General features: G+C 37.3%; 1 protein-coding gene across 2 annotated transcripts; it reads left to right on the forward strand.

The window, feature by feature from the left end:
- Positions 1 to 1,853: 1,853 nt before the first annotated feature.
- LOC103391951 (uncharacterized) lies at positions 1,854 to 17,685 on the forward strand. Of its 2 annotated transcripts, none has more exons than XM_017039792.2 (22): positions 1,854 to 2,089; positions 2,976 to 3,061; positions 3,597 to 3,706; positions 4,670 to 4,909; positions 5,922 to 6,016; positions 6,963 to 7,081; positions 7,637 to 7,967; positions 9,130 to 9,287; positions 9,920 to 10,060; positions 10,145 to 10,178; positions 10,848 to 11,075; positions 11,477 to 11,982; positions 12,348 to 12,475; positions 12,883 to 12,999; positions 13,388 to 13,504; positions 13,779 to 13,874; positions 13,966 to 14,150; positions 14,248 to 14,294; positions 14,398 to 14,441; positions 15,942 to 16,010; positions 16,095 to 16,245; positions 16,837 to 17,685. In XM_017039792.2, the coding sequence occupies exons 2-22, from the start codon at positions 2,996 to 2,998 to the stop codon at positions 16,972 to 16,974; spliced, it is 3,120 nt and encodes a 1,039-aa protein (XP_016895281.1). In that variant the 5' UTR covers positions 1,854 to 2,089; positions 2,976 to 2,995; the 3' UTR covers positions 16,975 to 17,685. The 2 variants fall into 2 exon arrangements, with proteins under 2 accessions (XP_016895281.1, XP_016895280.1); XM_017039791.2 differs by having other exon boundaries at positions 1,854 to 2,073.
- The last annotated feature ends 2,850 nt before the right edge of the window (positions 17,686 to 20,535 follow it).

Below are 20,535 nucleotides of genomic sequence, written 5' to 3' on the forward strand. Positions count from 1 at the left end.
ATGTAGTGCTAAAGGTAAATAATACATTCTCAAGACTGGTATGACGTATGGACTTTACCCAGATCAAATGCTTTATTGACGTTTTATAAAAATGAACATTGACTGACTAAAATCATGAAACAACAAAAAAATAAAATAGGGAAAAAACATTTCAAGACAAGACAGTGCTGGCCATAAAGACACAACAAATGATTCAAAATGGTCAAAACAAACAAACAAAAAACATAGCATGATCATAATGGAATGTCACTGATGAAAGTAGCATATTGTCCTATTATAACATTCATGGCATGCCACTTTACTATTCGTGGCAGACCTCAGAGCAAGTAAAGATAAGCAGTTGGCAAACAACAATTACAAACATAACAAAACCAAGCAACATGTCATAAGGTTAATATTAAATAGCACACTGTTTACTTATAAAAAAGAGACAAAATATTGCCATCATTTTTTTTAAACAAAAGCTATTGGTAAAAACACAAAGTAGTCATTCTGGGAGCAATTGTTTTTCTATTAGTCCGAGCAGTTGTAATAGTTGCGTGCTAGTCCAACTGGGTGTGACAGCACAAGCGTTTTATGGATTGAACTGGAACTCAAAGCAACACCTTTTTTTGCTGTGTCATTGCCTAGTCATTACGTTATATGAGAACTATTTGGATAAGGAATATGGGGAGATAATAGAACAAATGGATTGTGTAAGGACGCTTATTGGTCTTTCATTTTGTTGTCTCCTCTTCTTGTAGCTGAAAAGAAGGCTCTGCGCACATCCTGAGGAACGCCTCCAGCAGCTACACAAATGCCAAAATTTGATGAAGCTGCAGTCAAAAGGACATCCTCAGAGGTTGTTGCGCAGCAATCTCAAACTTGATGATAAGACTCAAGCTGGACTCTGGCAACTGTGATCAACTCACTGGAAGATTATCTTTAGCAATTCAAAACAAATTGCACTGTCATGGTTGACAGTACAAAGCCAGGCTTTATAATGCCAGTGATTATGATGATACATTCACTGTCCAGCTTGTTATGATTCACATGTTGGCCCCTTTTCATAGAAAACATTTAGATCAGAAAAACACATATTTTATATTAATATATATTTTACAAGTCAATAATTGGACAAAAATATTGATTGATACCCTTTGTTGGTCAAAGTGTTCTCTTTGAAAAAGGCCCATTATTCCATTCAGACACTGCAGTTTTTGATGGCTGACTCATAAATCTCTCTCCAGGGGCTGAGAAGGCCTGATGTTCATGCTGTTGTACAAATAAATGGATACAAATGAATTAACTCTGGTTAAATGCCTTTGTTCTAAGAAAAGAAAAAATAGCTATTGAGAAAAACATTAACGTAATGGTGGTTATATTTAGCTAAGACATACTGTATGCAGCATAAACAGAGTCCATTCGAAGTAATTATAAAAATGTACAGACAAATTCACTTTCACCAACAGATCATGGTGTGTTCTGAGTAGATCATTAACCCCAAACATTAGGGGCAACTAGATATATTTTGTAATGATAGAAACATTTTACAAAATATATATTTATTAAATATGTTTATTATTAAATATATAATAACAGCTATGACATTAAAGTGTATACAGTTAAATAATATTGCACATACTTGTTGGTTTTATGTTACCAATATTTGCCTTTTTAGTTAAAAAAAAAAAAGCGTTCGCGTTTGACGAACGGAACTAACAATCATTTGAAGCGAGTTTTACGACGGTGCACGTTGTGAACACCTCCTAGAATTTATGTATTTTTGTGGATGGCGGGGACATCTATGGTTGGTTTTTATTCACACCGGGACTGATGTGTTAAAATAACATGCTAATCCAGGAAAAGTAAACACTCAGGTTGGAATTCGATAGAGAACATACATAGTGTTTCGGTGGCGTTAATAATGTAACGCTTTTCCGGTTTACACCGGATGTTACGATAGGCAGAGGCGCCTGATAAAAACAATATAATAGAAATGTCTCGCTCTGAACCGGTGGTACTCCTTTTGGAACAAATAGCTGCCAACATTTATTGAGTTTGTTATTATATGGAGTGAATTCCTGACGTGAGGTGAGCGTTTGCTTAGGTATGTTAATTACATTACATTAACATTTCTGCTGCAGAAACGCGAGCACGGTTAGCACGGCAGGCTTCGTTAGCTAAGCTGATTTCCACATAATTTGAGTCGGAATGCATTGATAATATGCTAATTAATAAATGTTAGAGTTTTGCAGAACTATGATTTGGCTTTCGCAATACGAGTGTTCCGATTAAACAACACAGGCCGCTATCAAACCGCTTACAGACATTTTCTTCGGAGACAAAGAGAATTTCAAGTGGGGGCAGCTACTTTTGGCAAGTTCGTTTATTTACAGCAAACAATACATGTTGATTGACACAGATCAAATATGCGAGATTTTCTATATAATTCCTAATTTGTAAACATTGTAACTGAGTGTTTTTAATAATCAATCTAGAATGACCGAATCTATGTTATTGGAAATTGTTAGTTATGTTGTCAGTTGTTGAGGTTATCTGAAAGTGACGCAGCTCCTTTTTAATTTTTTTCCCCCTCAATACTAGTCTACGTAACATATTCGTTTTGGCCGTTTATGTGGCCTATGTATCTGTACACATTGCAAAAGAGTCAGTAACATTGTGCTGTCTACATATGTAGTTTTCAATATTTGCTACTATGCTCCAACCTTACCAATGCATATAGAAATACTATATTTCTTCGTTTAACATCTGCATTCTTTGCTGTCATGACTATAGAAATGATTAGGATAGATGTAAGAAGACGGGAAGAACTTACTGCTTAGATTAGATACTGACCACTCATCTACACATATGCACACTGTCAGGCAGAAGAACGACCACTCAGATGCCCCCTGACTACATTGTTAGAACACTTCATTAAAAGCTGCCCCTTGGTTGTTGCTCAAATGGTGACTTTAATGTTACTTTCTCAGTGTACTTGGTGTGCCTTACCATGATGGACCAAAAGAGAGCCTTAACTATTCCATTTAGTGTCAACAAGGACAACGAGGTCAACCTGGTAAGAGCTTTGTATTTAGAACTTTTAATTTGCTGAAATGTTTTCTTTAAAAACACCCATCCAAACGATTTGTATCTAATCTCTTGTATTTTATTATATGTTGTTGTTGTTTATATACAGTATCTAACTGCATTATTGTGAATGCAATTAGTAGTATTTGAAAATAAAGTTAATTTGATGTTTTGCAAACAGTTTATAGTAAATTGCTAATTTGCAACTACAGTTTCTTGCTGGACATTTACACAGTAAAACGTAGAGTATAAAAAACAACATGAGCAAATTAAACTAAAATATATCAACAATTTAATGCAATGTAAATAAACAATACTGCAGCTTTCCCTTTTTATTATGCAAAGTACTTTGAACAACAGATTTAACTCAAGGTAACTAACCAGCATGTAAAATGTAGATATGATACCCTATTGTTTAGTTGTAGTACATGTACAGTCCAGTAACCCCACAATATCAGCGTTAAATGGTTGAAAAGCTGTTATGGTTAATAATCCTATTAAAACAGTTCTATTCTCTTGAACAGGTTTCCTGGCCTACGTTGAAAGGTTCCAAATTCAGAAATCTTGATTCCCCACATATAAATGGATCCACACTCTTTGAGCAGGCAGCTATGATCGCCTTGGAAATGAACAGGTAACTTTGACACAATGTGCCAATTCATTTCCATGCAGAATGATACACCTGTTAACAGACTGTACTGTTGTAAGCACTAAGCTTGAAAATAATATTGCAAATCTTTAAAACATGGTTCAACTGCAGTTAAATCTTAAAACATATCATCACTCAGTTAAATTCAGTTGTACATTCACATCATTCTCTTGTTTTTACTCTGGTGATTTAACTCATTTAACATTTCCTCTGATGTTACAAGCCACACGTTTACCAGCTGTCTTATTGTTCGTCTCATAGTTTAATATTAACAGTGCCATATATAGATATAAAAATAATATAAAGGTTATGTTTGATTAGTTTAAGTCAGGGTTGGTGCCCACGGGGTATGTTCTAAAAATAAAACTAGTCAACAAGAGAGTCAAAAATTGTACTGTTACTGTGCTTTTTGAATCAGTTACACTTGCAATGACATTGGTAAGAAGAGTGTCTACTATTGTATGACCCAGAACTCATTTTTATTACATTGTTTGGGAAGTCTATATCAAACTCTCTTCATATTACTGTGTAAGTACCCTTGAAGTAGCTCTCAGTTTCAAAAAGGTTGGTGACCCCTGGTTTAAGTGGTGTTTAAACCCTCTCTGTTCATACTCTTGCTCTTTCTTTTTTTATTACAAAGTAGAAGTTGTCAAAATGTGTCATAGTAACCTTCACCTGTTCTGGAGGCATGTTACAATAGCTTACCTGTTGAAAACTATTTCTCAGATGAGAAACAAATACAGTTACACTCTTAATAAAATAAATTTGCTTGTAGCTGCCTAAAGACTTATCATGGCTGCACACATGTCTTATCTACAGTAGTCGACTCCTCCTCACTGTTACCAAGTTTGACCTGCACTGGTAGATGAGCGTTGAGATAGCTTGGTTAAATATTAAAGTAAGCTTAACCAATGAGATCACATTATTTTTTTCTTCTTGGTTCTTTAGGAGGAAAGCACGTTTAGTCCTCACAGATGTCCTCAAAACAGATGCAGGAATTACCTACTTGGAAAGGATGAAACGGAGCTACAAGTCAGGCGTGAGGGAACAAATGTCAACGCAAAGAGATGGTGGTTGCAGCAAAGAGAAGGCTTCTTTAACCAGGTCTGGTCAGGATGAGCTGAAGTGGGAGCACAGAAGTCCGACACCTAAACACAGCCAGAAGTCCACAGCCTCAACTCATACAAAGTAAGAAGAGACCATTTCTGAAGGAGAAAAACATCCTTTACTTGAAGCAAGTCCTGAATTTGAGATGTTTTTACAAGGTGTGGAAAAGTGCTAGTGTTAAAACTGTATTTCATTGCAGAGTCAACGCTTAATTAATTTATGGTTGGCTAAAGAAGAAAGAAAAGAAAGAAAATATAGGTACCTCTAATTACTGGAAAAAGAAAATTTCAGAAAACATAAAGAAGGCTAATAAAATACTAGATAAGGTATTTCATCAGCCAAAAATGTCTTTTTAATTTTGAAAACAAAAGAAACTGTTAACCATTAACCACAATATTTTAATGTGAATGTAAAAAAAATAGTTACCAGTTGGCCAAGAATATAGTAAAAACAATAAAATCTTCGATACAAACTTTTCAAAGTCAACTGAATGGACAGCAAAACTTTAAAGAGAAACTGTCCAAACCTACAAAACAGATAACATTATTATAAATAACATAAAAAAAGTAGGCAAAATGTAGTCAAACCAGCTGCCAAAGAGCTACAGCTTTGGCAAGAAAAAACAGATTTGCAAGCATTTGATTGTTAATGAGTCAAAATTGTAACTAATTTTCTTCAAAATGTTTAGTTGCTTAAGATAATTAAAAACTGACCCAACACTAGGTGTCAAAATAACATATTTTTACACTAAAGTAATTTCACCCTCTGGCTTTTTATCTGTTAATGGTAAAAATGACATTTTAATGAGGTTTGGCTGCAGCGGTTGTATCCTTGGCTGTTCTAATGTTCCAGGCAAGAAGCTGTGTTTTGTTTTGGAACAAAACCACATAGAAGTATTCCACAGGAGTAGAATTATTTCACAGCTTGAGATTCTGGTTTAGAAAAGCTCCATGGTTTGTGTTTGGTCATGGATATTTGAGTGTGATACCACATGAAGGCATGAACTGTTGTACTACTCTCTGTGGCTTTGTGAAAAAAAGAGAGTTATGTCTGCAGGTTGATTATTAAAGTCTTGTTTGTCTTTTGTGGTCAGATCCAAGTTCAGGAGAAAGCTAGACCTTGGCGACAAGGAGGAGAAGGAGGAAATCCCAACCAACGGAGAAGAATGCAGATTTGCTGAAGTTGTAGGTGGGTGAACTCTACCAAACTCTCTTCCAATTTAAACACTTCCAATTTCAGAAATTATTTGTTTTATCTATCTATCTAAATTTCAAACAGAACATTTTTACATTTAACATCAGGATGGGTAATATTTAAATCTGCACACAGAGTTTTTTTCTAGTGTTTTTGACAGTGGACGGATAGATGTACAAACAAATTCAAACCAAATTGGGTGTTGTGTTCCTCTTTTAGTGTCAAAACAGTGTGGTTTCAAATCAGAAGCAAGATACAGAAAATAAACAAATTAGAAATACACAAATTATTTATTATTATTATAATTATTATTAACAGGTCATAGTTCATATTAGAGCAAAAGTAAGATTCAAAGATCTTGGTAACAATATGTTAAAAGTATTGTTAAACTGTGGCTAATCAAAATTATGGAAAAATGGCAATGACATTGTATTTTCAATGGAAGCTCCAGTTGGACTTTTTCTACTTTCTCTTTGAAAAGTCTGTCCACAAAACGTATGATTAAGTCATTTTATTCCCCTGTTGTGGACATTTTACGCCACATTCCAGATGATGTTGGAAATGAAAGGAGCTGCTAAATTATTTCCTTTACTCAGTTATTCTGATGGTGATCATTGAAGCCTTGAAGCTTTGGTTTAATTCCCAAGAAGCAGGCAACTTAAATAAAAACAAAACTCTTCGTCTGACTTTGCTTGAAAACATGGTTAGTTTTTTGCAAGTCAAAAAAAAACCCAAAGAAAGTAAACACTGTGAATCAACAAACACTACACTTAGAAATATACAGTATACTATATATATATATCCATCTGTATATCTATATATACTTTATATCCATCTGTATATATGTATTTTTTTCATCATATTTTACTCTACTCATAAGTCTCTCTGACTAATACATTGTCTCACGTGTGTGTTGGGATGGTTGTTTCTCTCTGTGCAGACTGTGGGTTGTCGGTGAGATGGCAGCCTGACGAAAACATAGAAAGTTATAATGATTTTTCTCCGACCAACGTTAAGGACAAGTGGACTGATCCTGAAAACATAGTCAAACCCAGTTTGGTGAGTGTCTTATGATTAGAATTAGTTTTGCTTCCTGTGTTTAAAATGGGATTTTAAATACAGAGAAATGATCTGTTTCAACAAGAGATTTTTTTCTGCCTTTGAATACATTTTGGGACATTTGGGAATTATGAAAACCCTGAATAGTTAGCTATCATTTAGCTTTATATAAGAAAAATGTATGTTAAAATTGTAGTTATTGCTCTTTTTGGCTGTTTGTCAAATGTTTGGTTTTTGAGCCATTAAAAAAATTTAAATATTACCAGCTAAGCTTAATTTATCTTCTTTGCGATTAATCTAAAAATGAAATAATTAAAAAGAAACCAACAAACCAAATAATTTTGCTTTGTTGGTTTTTATTGAAATAAAAAAAACAAATGGTAAGCAGTTTTTGTGGTTATTCTTCTACTTCCTATGTAAAAACATTTAATTTTCACTTTTAAATGAAGTGAATTTTGTTACTTTACCTTCCCATCTGTAGATCATCATTGTTTTTACTGTATGCAACATCTGTGCTGATGAACACACCACGAACTGTTCCCTGTACTGTCACAGCACAAAAGAAAAAGAACTGAGACAAAGTCATATCCCATTGGTTTTGACATCCCTAAGAGACATCGCACCAGTGTCCTTCGCTTCACTGGAGAAGACGGATCAGATGGAGGACCTGTACCTGTTTCCCCAGAGGAAGCCTTAGGAAACAGATACTTGGACATGCTGGACTCTAGCATTATGAAATTCACCGTGGGTGGAGATGACACCGCACAAGTTCTGGTTCCTGTCATCGATTCTAACTTGGAGTTTGGGAATTTAAACGGATCCCTGAACAAATGTCTGTCGACAGCTCAGGAAAGGGAAATCAGAATGAGTGGCTGTACTGAACCAAGTGAGTAGATGAACATGGAGAATACACTGTTATTGTGTTAATCAAACATTTATAGATAATGACATTATTTACAACACTGTGTTTTAATAACGATTAATAAATAATACATTACACTATTGCACTCGACCCTGCAGTTGTCCATGAAAAGTTAGATTCATTAGACCAGTGCTTTTTTTTACCTTGGGATTGCCTGGAACTCAACTGGGGTTGATTGAAATGTTTAGAAGTTGATTAAAAAAAAATTATTATATGTATAATATTTTGTCATCTAATTATTATTCTTTTTAAATTTGTGATTTAAATACACCACACACAGTTGTATTCTTCAGTTGAAATAAAATGCAGCGTATAAAAATATGAGCTAGTGCACCTTGATTGACAGCTCTGGTCCTGTGGCTGCACCACTGACAGCTACTTGAGTTCCTGCGCTACACTGTATTTGTAACATGGTATAACCAACATGATCAAAAACTAATTTTAGAAAAAACAATCTCTATGGGGTCACCAAAGATTGAGCCAAAAAAGGTTGTGAACCAACTGCCTGTTTCATAGCTGGTTGAGTTTCGTAATGTCATGTCATTGATTTTTTGCATTTGACAATATAAGTAAGATGATATGACTTAAATTAAATGTCATTATTTTAAAGAGACGCACATAAATGGAGGTGTACAGCACATCCACTAAACCGAACAGCAGCTCATGTTTTGGTCTTAATCCCTGTGCTACTGCAAATGCAACATGGCCCTGAACATATGATTCTGTACATGTGTGCAGCATGAATATTATGTGGTGCAGTGTGACAGTAAATCAGTCTTGTTTACTCTTAGTATTAAATGTCTTTGAGTGTTTTTCCTCACTTTTCAGCTTTCTCCTTTTGGCTTCCTTATTTCTTGATTTATTGTCCAACACTTCACCAATAATCCACTTTTTTTTTCTTTGTGAGTTTGTCTTGGACCTGCTTATGTGTCCATGTGGTTGTGTGCACCTCAATTTATTAGCTGCTGCGATCACTTAATTAAACTGTCTCTTCTAGAATTACTGCAGCACACTACACCTCCCTGTTGGATGAATGGGCTCAGGGCAGTGCATATGCTTTCCACCTGCATTTCTAGGTAAAAAATGAAATCAACAACTAATGTTGTCTTTATTTCTTACATTTCAGTCGTGCTCTCCAGTGACGACGAAGAGAGCAGCCCTAGTCCTGAATCTGTCAGTACACTCGCTCGTCCACTAGTGGCTGGGGAGGATGAGTTACTGCAGGGACAGATGTCACATGAGGCTGTGACGGAGCCAAGTGATTCAGCCCTACAGGATGTGGAGGTCAGTGCGCTGTGTGTCTGTGTACTTGCCCATATATGTTTTCCTGGTCAGACTATATACATATCTGGCCCATGGTTAAATATCACCCAAGGGAACTCTGCCTATCCCTCACTAACTCAGTGATTGTCAACCTAAGGGTCAGGACTGCAGTGGAAAAGAAAAATGGTTTATCAATAAACAAAATATAATATACACTTAATAGAGGTCAGTCTATAAACGCTGTTATTGTAATGGTTTGTACTCATGATATCTGATCTCAAAATATTTTGCACTTTGTTTTCATTAGTGGGACGATACTTGGTGTTTATTTGACATATAACTGCTTGACATTTACAACTTGTGCAAACTAACATACACTTCCTCCATATCCATATTTTGTCTCAGAAAATTAATCAGAAGAAATTACAGAATCTTGTTGAATTTACTCCCCATTTAGATAATGGATGGATGGAATTTTAATTTAGTGTTAGGATGTCATTCCCTATTCTGACACGTGATGGCAGCAGAGGCAGAAATTTCCAATTCGTATACCTGTCTAAGATCTAAATCTAAGATTTAGATTCTAGTACAAATCACGAGTTGTATGATTTTTTTTTTGTTAACAAATATTTCGTGTGTATCGTGTGTAACAGGTGGTGCTTGTTTTTGTAGAAGATCCTTCAGATTCAGAAGCACGTGTGTCCATCGACAGTGTTGACAACTCCTGCATGGACATAGCCTTCTCCACCCTGCACTGTGGAGGTTACAGGGGAAAGGCTAATGGCGACATGATGGTAACTATGACTGAAGCATAAGACGCTCTTTATGCCGATCACAGGACTTGTTTATACACTGTATATGATCTCATTCTTTTACAGATGAGGGAGCATCATATCATCATCCCACTAAGAGGTACTGCTGCTCTTCTGATCCCAAAGTATTAAAAACTCCACTACTTTTACCACAACTAAATTAATTCACAGCCAATCACGCGATTTTTTTTGGATTTGGATAAATTAAATATCTACATAAAAATTAAGTAAATTAATGAAAATAATTGATCAATTGAAAAATTAAGAACCTACTTATGACCTTTGTATCATACTCTCCAAAGTCCTGAACCCAAATAAACCCTTCTTCTTCTGGACATGTAGCAACTGCACAACCTCCTCCCACAGATTAGTGGTCTATTTCAAGTGTGTGCGTGTTCATTGATCAGAGCCCTGAGGTCATAGAGCACCTTTGAGCCTGAAAAATCTCAGCATTAGGGAACGAGGTTTCTTCTGTTGGCTGTGTTTGTTTAACAGTTTTATCTAATATAAAATGGATGATGAATACTTTCACATACATTTAAGCATATTTTAATATATTTACTTTGTATATAACTAGTAGTGGTAAATGTAATTGACACAGGGCTGTAGTGGTCAGCACTGTTGTCTTGCAGCAGTTTCCATGAATTTGTGTTTGATTTCTTTACAGTTATTCTGGTGAACTGTGGTAGATGTAAATCATTGAACCACAGAAGATTAGTGTGAATCTGCAGGTCTAGGCGATGCTAATCTTTGAGCCTCTTCTCCACAGACACGAGCGACCAGGTCGACGTGGTATTAACCTTTGAACGAGAAGCTCTGAGGAAGTACAGCATCTGGGATGAGCAGGACATGGAGATGCAGGGCATCTTCTTTCAAGGCGATGAGGAGCTGTCTCCCCCTTCTGTCCTGTTGCTGTGTGTGTCAGACAATGCTGCTTGTGCATTGCAGCACGACCTCTGCAAACTGTCTATCAAAAAAGATGCAAATAATACCACTGGTAAGCTTACTGCAAATCTTTGACTGAGTTTGCCCCAGTATCTGGGGTCAATAGGTCATTTGTAAATACATTAGCACTTTAGTTAGTTTAATTAGCCTTTACTGTAAACTCTTTTTGTCCCTACTTTTATGAAACCAAGCTGTTCTGATGATGCACAGAGCGAAGATGGAAAACAGTTTATATTCTGATCGGTCAGGTTGAAACAGACATGAGAGCCTGTCTCTTAAGGAAGTCGGACCAGACTTTAAAGTAAAACTTTTTAAAATGATCCCTTCCTTTTAGTTTAACTTTACAGTTTTGTCGGTTTATTTTTTCTGGTTAGATTTGCAGTATTTTTGATGTTTCACACGATCTTTAAAGGAAATTTGCTCAAAATCCTTCTTTGTTATTTTTTTTAATAGGCCAGGCCAGTCCCATCATCCTGCTCACTCTGAAAAAACCGCAGGAGGGACTAGAGGGGGCTTTTCTGCGCTCCTTCCTGGATATTGACTGTCTAAAGGGTCTGACACATGAACCTTCTTTGTTAACCAATAATTCAGATAGGTTTAGTTTTTTAGAGGACGTCCACGCACCCTTTCTGTCTCTGGAAGATAGCATTAAACTGATCAGAAGAATTGGACGGGACTTGCACCTCCTGTCTCTGCTGGGCCTGGAGGACGTAGATGATTCACCCTCTCCGAAAGATGAAAACAATAGAGACAATTCACGTTTGGACAAACATGATAAAAACAATAGAGACGACACACAGGGGGATAAGGACAAAGAGGGCACACTTCACAAGTTGGTGGAGGTTACGCCTCAGAGAAAGTCGGTGTTGCAGCTGGAGACGGCGGCAGAGCAGGATGCAGAGATGCAACTGAAACCAGAGGAGACGCACGAAGAACAAGAGCCAGAACAGCCCCCAGAGGTAAGCGGTTTCCAACGTTCACTAGCTTTTCAACCCCTGAAAGTGAAGCCATGCAGAACTCATCAGAGGACACATCTGTTCATGGACATAACTGCTTTATTCACCTATTTCCCAAGCTATACTTGAATGAACTGACATTTCCAATGGAGTAAAATTGTGCAGATTTGCTCAGAAATTCAAGAAAACTAGAAAAATTTTAAAAACTCTGACTAACAGTACTGCAAGCCCTTTCCCTCCTGGTTAGATCTAGTCTTTTCTTAGATTTATTTTGTCCCCCCTTCAGAGTCACTGGTCTCCATGCTCCGCCAAAGTTAAATGATGACAAGGTGTTTTTTTCCCCTGATGACATAAATTTCCTTCTTCAGAAGAAGGCGTTGGAACCCACTCCTGTATACACTCTGTGCCATTGTAGAACCAAAGGCTCCTACTCCGTGTCAATGTGTAAACCAGACTCCAGCTGGACCAAATATAAACACCAGGGTCTGGCCCGCAGGCAAGTCACCTACATTATACCATGTGCAACTTCTCATGCAGCTTCTCCCACATGGTTTGGCATTAGGCTGTCGGTCAGGGAGCTCTGCTGCACTAAAGTTCACTTTGAGGAATAAGACTGTAGACTGCTACAAGAAAAACAAATACATACAGTGAAATGATTTTCCATTTAGCTTTGTTCTACATATATACAGTTTCATTTGGTTAAGATGTTCAACAGATGCAGCTGTGTTGTAGATTTCTATCACTTTTTAGATGCAGGACATTGTCAATGAATTTTGAGTCAAACTGCTTTGATTGTGTGACTATTAAGTGTTTTACACATTAATTGTTTTCCATTAATCCCCTCTATAAAATCTAGCAAAAATTAGATTCAAGAAAAGTTAACTAATTAATATCCTTTTTTAGGTTGATTCAGTTCCCTCCTCCACCTTTGAAAGGTGGAATAACCGTAACAATGGAAGACCTGCAGTGTCTGGACAACGGGCAGTTCCTCAATGATGTTATCATTGACTTTTACCTAAAGTAAGTCCCACTGTAAAATACATGCTGTGGCATATCCCATGGCTCACCACTGAAAAGAAATGTAATGACATCCAGTCTTCTAGATTTAATTTTCTCCCAGTTTACTTACTCAGTGTGAAACCTGTACCTATTTTGTTGAACACTTGATTCACATGCAGGGATTGAAGAAAGACACTCATGAAGGTCATCTTCACGGCTCTGAATCTCTCTTTTTTTTTTTTTTTTAAGACAATTTTTTTTAAGACCTTTCACCATGACATAAACGTTTTTTCACACTACACCTGATAATCTCTTGTGGCATAACAGTATACCATGGCACAGTGATTGAGGTATACACATAGTTTCCAGGAATAAAACTCATCATTGCCTTTTTGTGTTTTCCTTTCAGATACCTCCTCCACAACGCCTCTACCGAGGTGGCTGAACGCATCTTCGTTTTCAGCAGCTTCTTCTACAAACAGCTGACACGGAGGGACAACGCCAGTGAAGGTGGAGCAAGTGACTCGTGAGTAATGCAGCTTTAAATAGTACAGTTTGAAAAAGGTATTTATTTTGGACAAATCTGGTAAATTTAAACACGTTTTGTTTAACATAGATCCAAGTTACACTCAGAATGTTGTTACAAATGCTGTGTAATATTATCGCTTCCTAATGGGATTGCAGTGTGTGTGTTTGGCATTGTAGTTCCTTTTAAGGAACTAGTTATAGGAACTAGGGATATGTAAGTTAGGAGGACTGAAAATAATCTAAGAAAGGTTTCTTCAATATTTGTGTGACAGCTGTCAGAAGCAGAGGCGGCATCAACGAGTCAAGACATGGACTCGTCATGTGGACATCTTTAATAAGGACTTTGTCTTTGTCCCCGTCAATCAGGAGTGAGCTAAATTCTTTTAGAATGAAACTCTGTTTTCCATGCTGTTAGCACTTTATCATTTTTGATAATTATTTTGTATTTTTTTTGTCTAGATCTCATTGGTACTTAGTTGTGATCTGCTTCCCTGGGCTGGACAAACCAACACTGGAGACATGGAATAGTTCAGACTCACAAGAGACAGATTGGACCACAAATCAGAACAACGCCAAGAGTCCCAGTCACAATCCAAAGACGTCACCAACAGTAAACAACAGTGACATCGTGGGCTCGGAGTCAGGTGACTTGACTTTAAAAATAGCGATTGTTTGTTGGTTTTCTCTTTATATGATCAACTTCAACTTGTGTGAAAACTGAAGTTTGTGTTTTTGTTTTAGAAAAAACTGAAGATGAAGTCCCCAGACCCCCACAGCCTGGTCCTGTGGTAAGGAATAACACAAACATACACTGAGCTGAATCAAAACACATTTTGTAAACAATATTTGCTTTTTATTGTCCAAATGTTTCAAACTTCCCTTTCTTTGCAGAACTGCACTGAGAAAACATTTCAGAAGAAGACCGTCTGTAAGAGGTGAGTGTCTGATGAGTTATGTAACTGTGTTGTGTCTACAGAGGCCTTTTTGGCACAGTTTCTTACTCTAATGACCACATGTATTGCACCAAAAGTGGCTGTCCGTGTTGAAAAGTATAGATCATTTTGTTCGGTCTTCTTAATGTTTAATGCAGACTGTTGAATGACTTGAAAATCACAGTTGGCTAAAGCAAATACGTATGTAAAAGAAAGAAAAATGTCATCAGGCCAGTGCTGCAGACTGTATTACATAATGCTAGAGGACGGAGCCTAAAGCCAGCGTCAGACCTTCTATTTTATGTACAGATGGAACCAATTACAGCTGTTTAAATTGGTTCTAATGTACCTAATGCTGCAGTGGGTCACTTTTTTATACCAGTCATTAGTTTGATTCAAGTAAATGCTGATCAAGTGACTCTATTAATCTAGATCAGTTTAAACAGTCATTATTTCTCAGTGGATGGACATTGAGATTTCCTGTTGCTTTGGGAAAATGGCTGGTCATTAAATCGTCATCATGTACAGTAAAGTCCCTGAGTAAATTTTTGTCTTTTGCCCATAAATTATGCTGAGTGGTTCTAGTTCAGGCATGGGCAAACGTTTTGACCCACAGGCCACAATGGGTTCTAAAATTTGACGGGGGGCCAGGTCAGGAGCAGATAGATGGAGCGTTTGTATAAACTAAAACAAATGACATGTAAAAGTGAGTAAGTAAAGGCTAAAATGCTTTCAGCTTTGTCTATGCCATCTATGGGGAAATGTGGGTATTGCATAGGAAAGGCAGAAATATAATTAAATAGAAAGTAATAACATAATTTGGTGGGCCAGATTAAAAAGCCAAACGGGCCACAGTTTGCCCATGCCTGTTCTAGTTCTACTTTCTGATCAGACATAGAAATTAAAATAGTTATAAACAAAGAGAAGTTCTACAATTGTCATTGCCACCACTAGGTAGATGTGATACCCTGTAGTGTGAAGTACTTTAAGTGGCGATCAGAAATGGACTTTATAAAGTAAAGAGCATTTACAAGATTCATAAGAGCAGATTGTGTAAAATTATTATATACTTGCAGTCTATATGTATTTACTATTATTTTTTACGAACAGTATTTTAGACTAAACATGACTAGGCCTCGAACGCCACTTGAAACACTTTAACAGAGCCTCCTCTCAAAGTCCAATCTATGGTATTATACAGCTGTCAGTACAGACAATGTACTGATATAAAAACAACATCCAAAAGCTAAGTGGAAAAAGCTGACATTCAAGCATGTCTCAACTTTGTTTGTAGTGTAATTTTGCTATTTTCAAAGGAAGTGTTGATATGCAACTTTATCATTAGGTTGAAGAATCTGGAACACTCAGGTCTTAGCTCAAAATAATGAAACCATTATTATTAAATATCTGTCGATCTGACCAGTTTGACATGTTATGTAATTGGACTGTTTTCTTTTGGGCTTTGCTTTGTGTTTTATAATATATTTCTCCTCTACTCTGCAGGCCGTGCATTCTCATCATGGACTCTCTTAAACTTTCTCTTCACGAGCGAGTTGTGAAACTCTTACGAGAGTACGTTAACACGTTTAACTCCTTCTGTCTGCTCTTTTATGTTTGTGTACCGGCGTGTTAAAGACAACTTAATTCTTCTCACAGCTACTTGCAGTCAGAGTGGGAGGTACGTCGCTGCTCCACAAGGGAATTTGGTCCAGATCAAATGAAAAGCTCACACTGTCAAGTTCCTCTTCAGGACAACAGCAGCGACTGTGGCCTGTATCTACTGCATTATGTTGAAAGCTTTTTGAAGGTAAGGAACTGTCAACATCTCTTTCTGCAATTCACAGAGTTAGTCTGTTAATAGAAAATGGATTTAACTTGATTTAATTGAAAACTGCAAATAAACCCTGGAATGGAGAATGGAGAAATGAGGCTTTTAGTAGTATGTCAAAGAATGTTTCTGGTCTTAATTGCTTAGTTGTACATATTTAATTTACATATTTATTTAACACATTATTTATTGGGTTTGGTGTAATTTTCTTACTAAACAAAAATAGAGAACACCTCTCATCCAAAGAGTTTCCAGGTATTTATCCACCCAAAAGTGGGGTGTGGTGTCGAGTGGTCATGGACCTGAACAATATGATTATGTGGTTATGTGAGTCGTTGGCCCTCCCTGTCCTCAGAGGGAGGACAGGAAGGTGTGACTTATGGCTGCAAATATGCATTTATCCTACTATTGCCTACAACTGTGCTCCTACTGGCCTAATTTAAAGTTACATGCAGCACCCACTGAAACACACTTAAATGTCAAATGTTCTAAAAATTGACATTTTATTTTGATATTTACTACAGTTTTAATTTAAATTTTATACAATAAACACTGTACTTATTTTTACAGGACCCCGTGGTTCACTTCGACCTGCCTTTACAACTCCAACGCTGGTTCCCTCGGCAGCAAGTGCGGCGGAAACGAGACCAAATTAGAGACTTGGTTCTTTACCTTTTCCGACAGCAGAATCTGAATAAAAACAGATGAAACCAGACACTAATGCCTTCTTCACATTCCCTGCTCATACGTAGCATTATTGGAATATTAAGGCATTAGTAAAGTCGCACCCCAATATTAAGGACAAGGTAACTTCTATTTATCTGGAAATGCAGATGTAAGCAAGTAAGTAAGACTTTTTTTTTACTGAATGTTAAATGCTGCAAGTTGTTTTATAAAAGCTAATCTTTGTATTTATTTTTTACATGGATTCAAACAAAGTGCAAAATATAGTTGGTATGACTAGAACTCTTGTTTTCTTAGCAGTCAGTTAGAAAAGGCTTTATTAAAGTCGATTCAACGTTTTTCCTTAGATTTATACAACAGAATACAACCAGTTTATTTCAGCAGCGTCATCCAATATTTTCTAGTTCTTACACCACTGAGTTCTCACAAACTGGAATCTGTCAACAGGAAACAGTGGTAATGTTCTCCTGCTGCGCCTCATTTCCTAATGATCTCACTCATAATAAATTAACTTTTCACATATTTTCTACTGTTAATCTGTGACATTGTTTTCTGCTTTTACCATAGGAACCTTTTAACGTCATTACTTACACCATAAGTCACGTGGGAGCCATTTTTTTCTAATTGCAAAACATTTATTCGGTAGGTTTTTCTAAAAGCATTGAGGTGATAATCAGATGGGGTTTAAATTGACATACATTTACTGACATTTTTAGTAAAAATTGTCAAACAATGTATATTTTTTCCTATTATTCCATCTAATCCAGGGGTCTCAAACTCAATTTACCTGGGGGCCGCTGGAGGCAGAGTCTGGGTGAGGGTGGGCCGCGTAAGGGATTCCACAATAAAGTTTTTTTTAAAAAGTCCTCAAATGTTAACAGTTAACAGTTTTAATGATTTCTTCTGAACATGCAGTGTTTTGAACATGAATGGAACATTGAGTGAAAATCATGAACGGTTCTTCTGAACATGGCTCCTCTTGCCTACTCCTTGCTGCCAGAGACTTGACAGCGCTTCTTTTCACAAATCTGAACTACATTTGGCTTGAGAGAGGAAGCAGTTGAGACCCTCAGTATGGCTTGAAGATGATCATCCGTAAGGCTAGATCTGTACTTGGACTTATTGAAGTTCAAGGTGGAGAAGAACTTTTCACACAAATATGTGCTCCCAAAAAGGCACATGGTCCGCTTGAACATTCGGGAAAGCTCAGGGAAGTTGGGGGGCAATTCTCTCAAAAATTGCCCATACTTGTCTGCTTTTCCACTTATCTCCCTGAACTTGGCTTTGAGGTCAGAGTTACATTGCAGGTCAATGAGCTCCATTTGAATCACAGGAGGGGCATCTTGCACATCAAAGGTGAAGGGGTCTGCAAAAATTTGAAAAGTGGCTCTGTGTGTCTTGAAGTCTTCAAATCTGTGATCAAATTCCGTCTGTAGCTTCAAAATATCGTCAACATATTTCTCACCACTGAATGGTGTGCCTGCATCCACAAGTGTCTTGCATGCTGGGAAATGGCAAAGGTTTGTCTGAGAGAGCTGGGCTTTCCATAACACAAGTTTTGTGGAGAATGCTCTCACGTTGTCATAGGCAGCGCTGCCCCTGGCGTCATTTCCGGTTTGTGACGGAGCGTCCTTTAACCGGGAGAGCGCTTCCCGCTCTCGAGCCAGAGCGAGAGACGCCGGTCGGGGAGTGTCAGAGCAGCTACAGGTGCTCCGTCACACGCTTCTACCTGTAACAGCAGCGTACACGATAAACAACCCGGTAACAGTCGCCGTTCTTTTTGCGCTTCATCATGACATTCGTGGTAGAAAGTACGATAGATGGCAAGCGCAAAGGCGACTGCTGTCTGGCTGTTCATTACACGCCGTGCTGTTGTTGCAAGCGTGAAGTGCACGAAGCTGGTGTAGCCTAGCCTAGCCTAGCCTAGCCCCGACAAGGGACGGCGCGCGGGAGCTTGCTGATTGGCTCTTCGGAAGCCCACTTTCTCCGCGGGCCACACTGATATTATACCTTCATTTTAAGGTGAGGGGCCACAAAATATTGTACTGCGGGCCGCGAGTCTGAGACCCCTGATCTAATCTGAAAGGTATAAATGTTCAGAAAACACAAAAAACGGATTTACTTCACTCCAATGTTTACTGTTGAGGATTTTAGGAAGTTGATTTCTGCTTAGTTACCCTTCAGGATCTGAGGAGCTGCTATGAAGTATTAAAAAAATAGAATAGCTCTTTTTTTGTGTTGTTTTTATACTGTAGCTGAAATAGTGCTGAATGAAGGAGAGTTCTTTTTATGAACTCAAACCACTGTTTTGTTTTCAGAGAGTTATGTCTAGTCTTCTTTTCCTACATTATTATCCCTATAATATAATTTTTGTTAAGTTTAGGGAGTTTATACACTGGTTGAGGGTTTACTGATAAGTACAAAGCTAAGCTAAAATTACAACACTCTGATACTTACAAATACCATAGTCCACCATTAACTCAATTGTCTAAAAACCAAAAGTTTTTATACTATTGTAATTTTCAAAAACAAAAGTTTGTAGGAGAAAAATCCAAAAACGAAATCTCCTTTTTGTTTGTCCAAAATAAATACCTTTTTCAAACTGTACTATTTAAAGCTGCATTACTCACGAGTCACTTGCTCCACCTTCACTGGCGTTGTCCCTCCGTGTCAGCTGTTTGTAGACGAACTTGCTGAAAACGAAGGAGCATTTAACCACCTCAGTAGAGGCGTTGTGGAGGAGGTATCTGAAAGGAAAACACAAAAAGGCAATGATGAGTTTTATTCCTGCAACTAGGGAAACTATGTGTATACCTCAATCACTATGCCATACAGTATACTGTTGTATTGTAAATCTGACTCCAGTCAGTGCCTCACCAGCCATGAACCTTGTCACTGGTTTGAGCTTGAGAGCAGGATCTATCTAATCCTCACACAATATAAACTCCTGACAAATGTTTACCATTTAATCAGGCTGCCATATAAGTTTCTGTTGACCCTTTCAGGCACTCAAGTTGCATGTGAGCGGAGCTTCTCTGCATTAAAATGTGTGAAAAGTAGGCTACGAAGCTCACTGTCTCAGGAACTCTTGGAGGCCTTCATGTTAATGTACGCAGAGAAGAAAATTCTCATGTTTATAGACAATGACATTGTCATTAATAAACTTGAAGAGACCAGTGCTTTGCTTAGGAGGATTTTGATGCTGAACGTAGCCTACTAAATATCAGTGTAGCTACTTAAGAGTTTAGTGTAAACCTAACAATAGAAGACCTTTCTGTTTGGAAGGAAAATGCAATATTGATTTTCTGTTAACTTATACCCAATAAAAAGGCATTACTTTTTTCTTATCAGATTTTTTTTATCTTAAAATTTTTTATAAAATTTTAATTTAAAAATTAATCATTGTGAAAGTGAAGTGTTTTCTGTTAACTTATACCCAATAAAAAGGCATTGTAAGAGCTAGCTGCTGTTTCATTTATTCAAATTCCTTCTCCAACTGGGCCTGGTATTGGCATGAAACTCCTGGGCTGAAAAAGGGGCCCACTCCGGCCCTAAAGGGAGATACACATATATATGTATATATAT

The sequence above is a fragment of the Cynoglossus semilaevis genome, chromosome 16 (assembly GCF_000523025.1).
Source record: "Cynoglossus semilaevis isolate Cse_v1.0 chromosome 16, Cse_v1.0, whole genome shotgun sequence".
In the NCBI taxonomy this organism is placed as follows: domain Eukaryota; kingdom Metazoa; phylum Chordata; class Actinopteri; order Pleuronectiformes; family Cynoglossidae; genus Cynoglossus; species Cynoglossus semilaevis.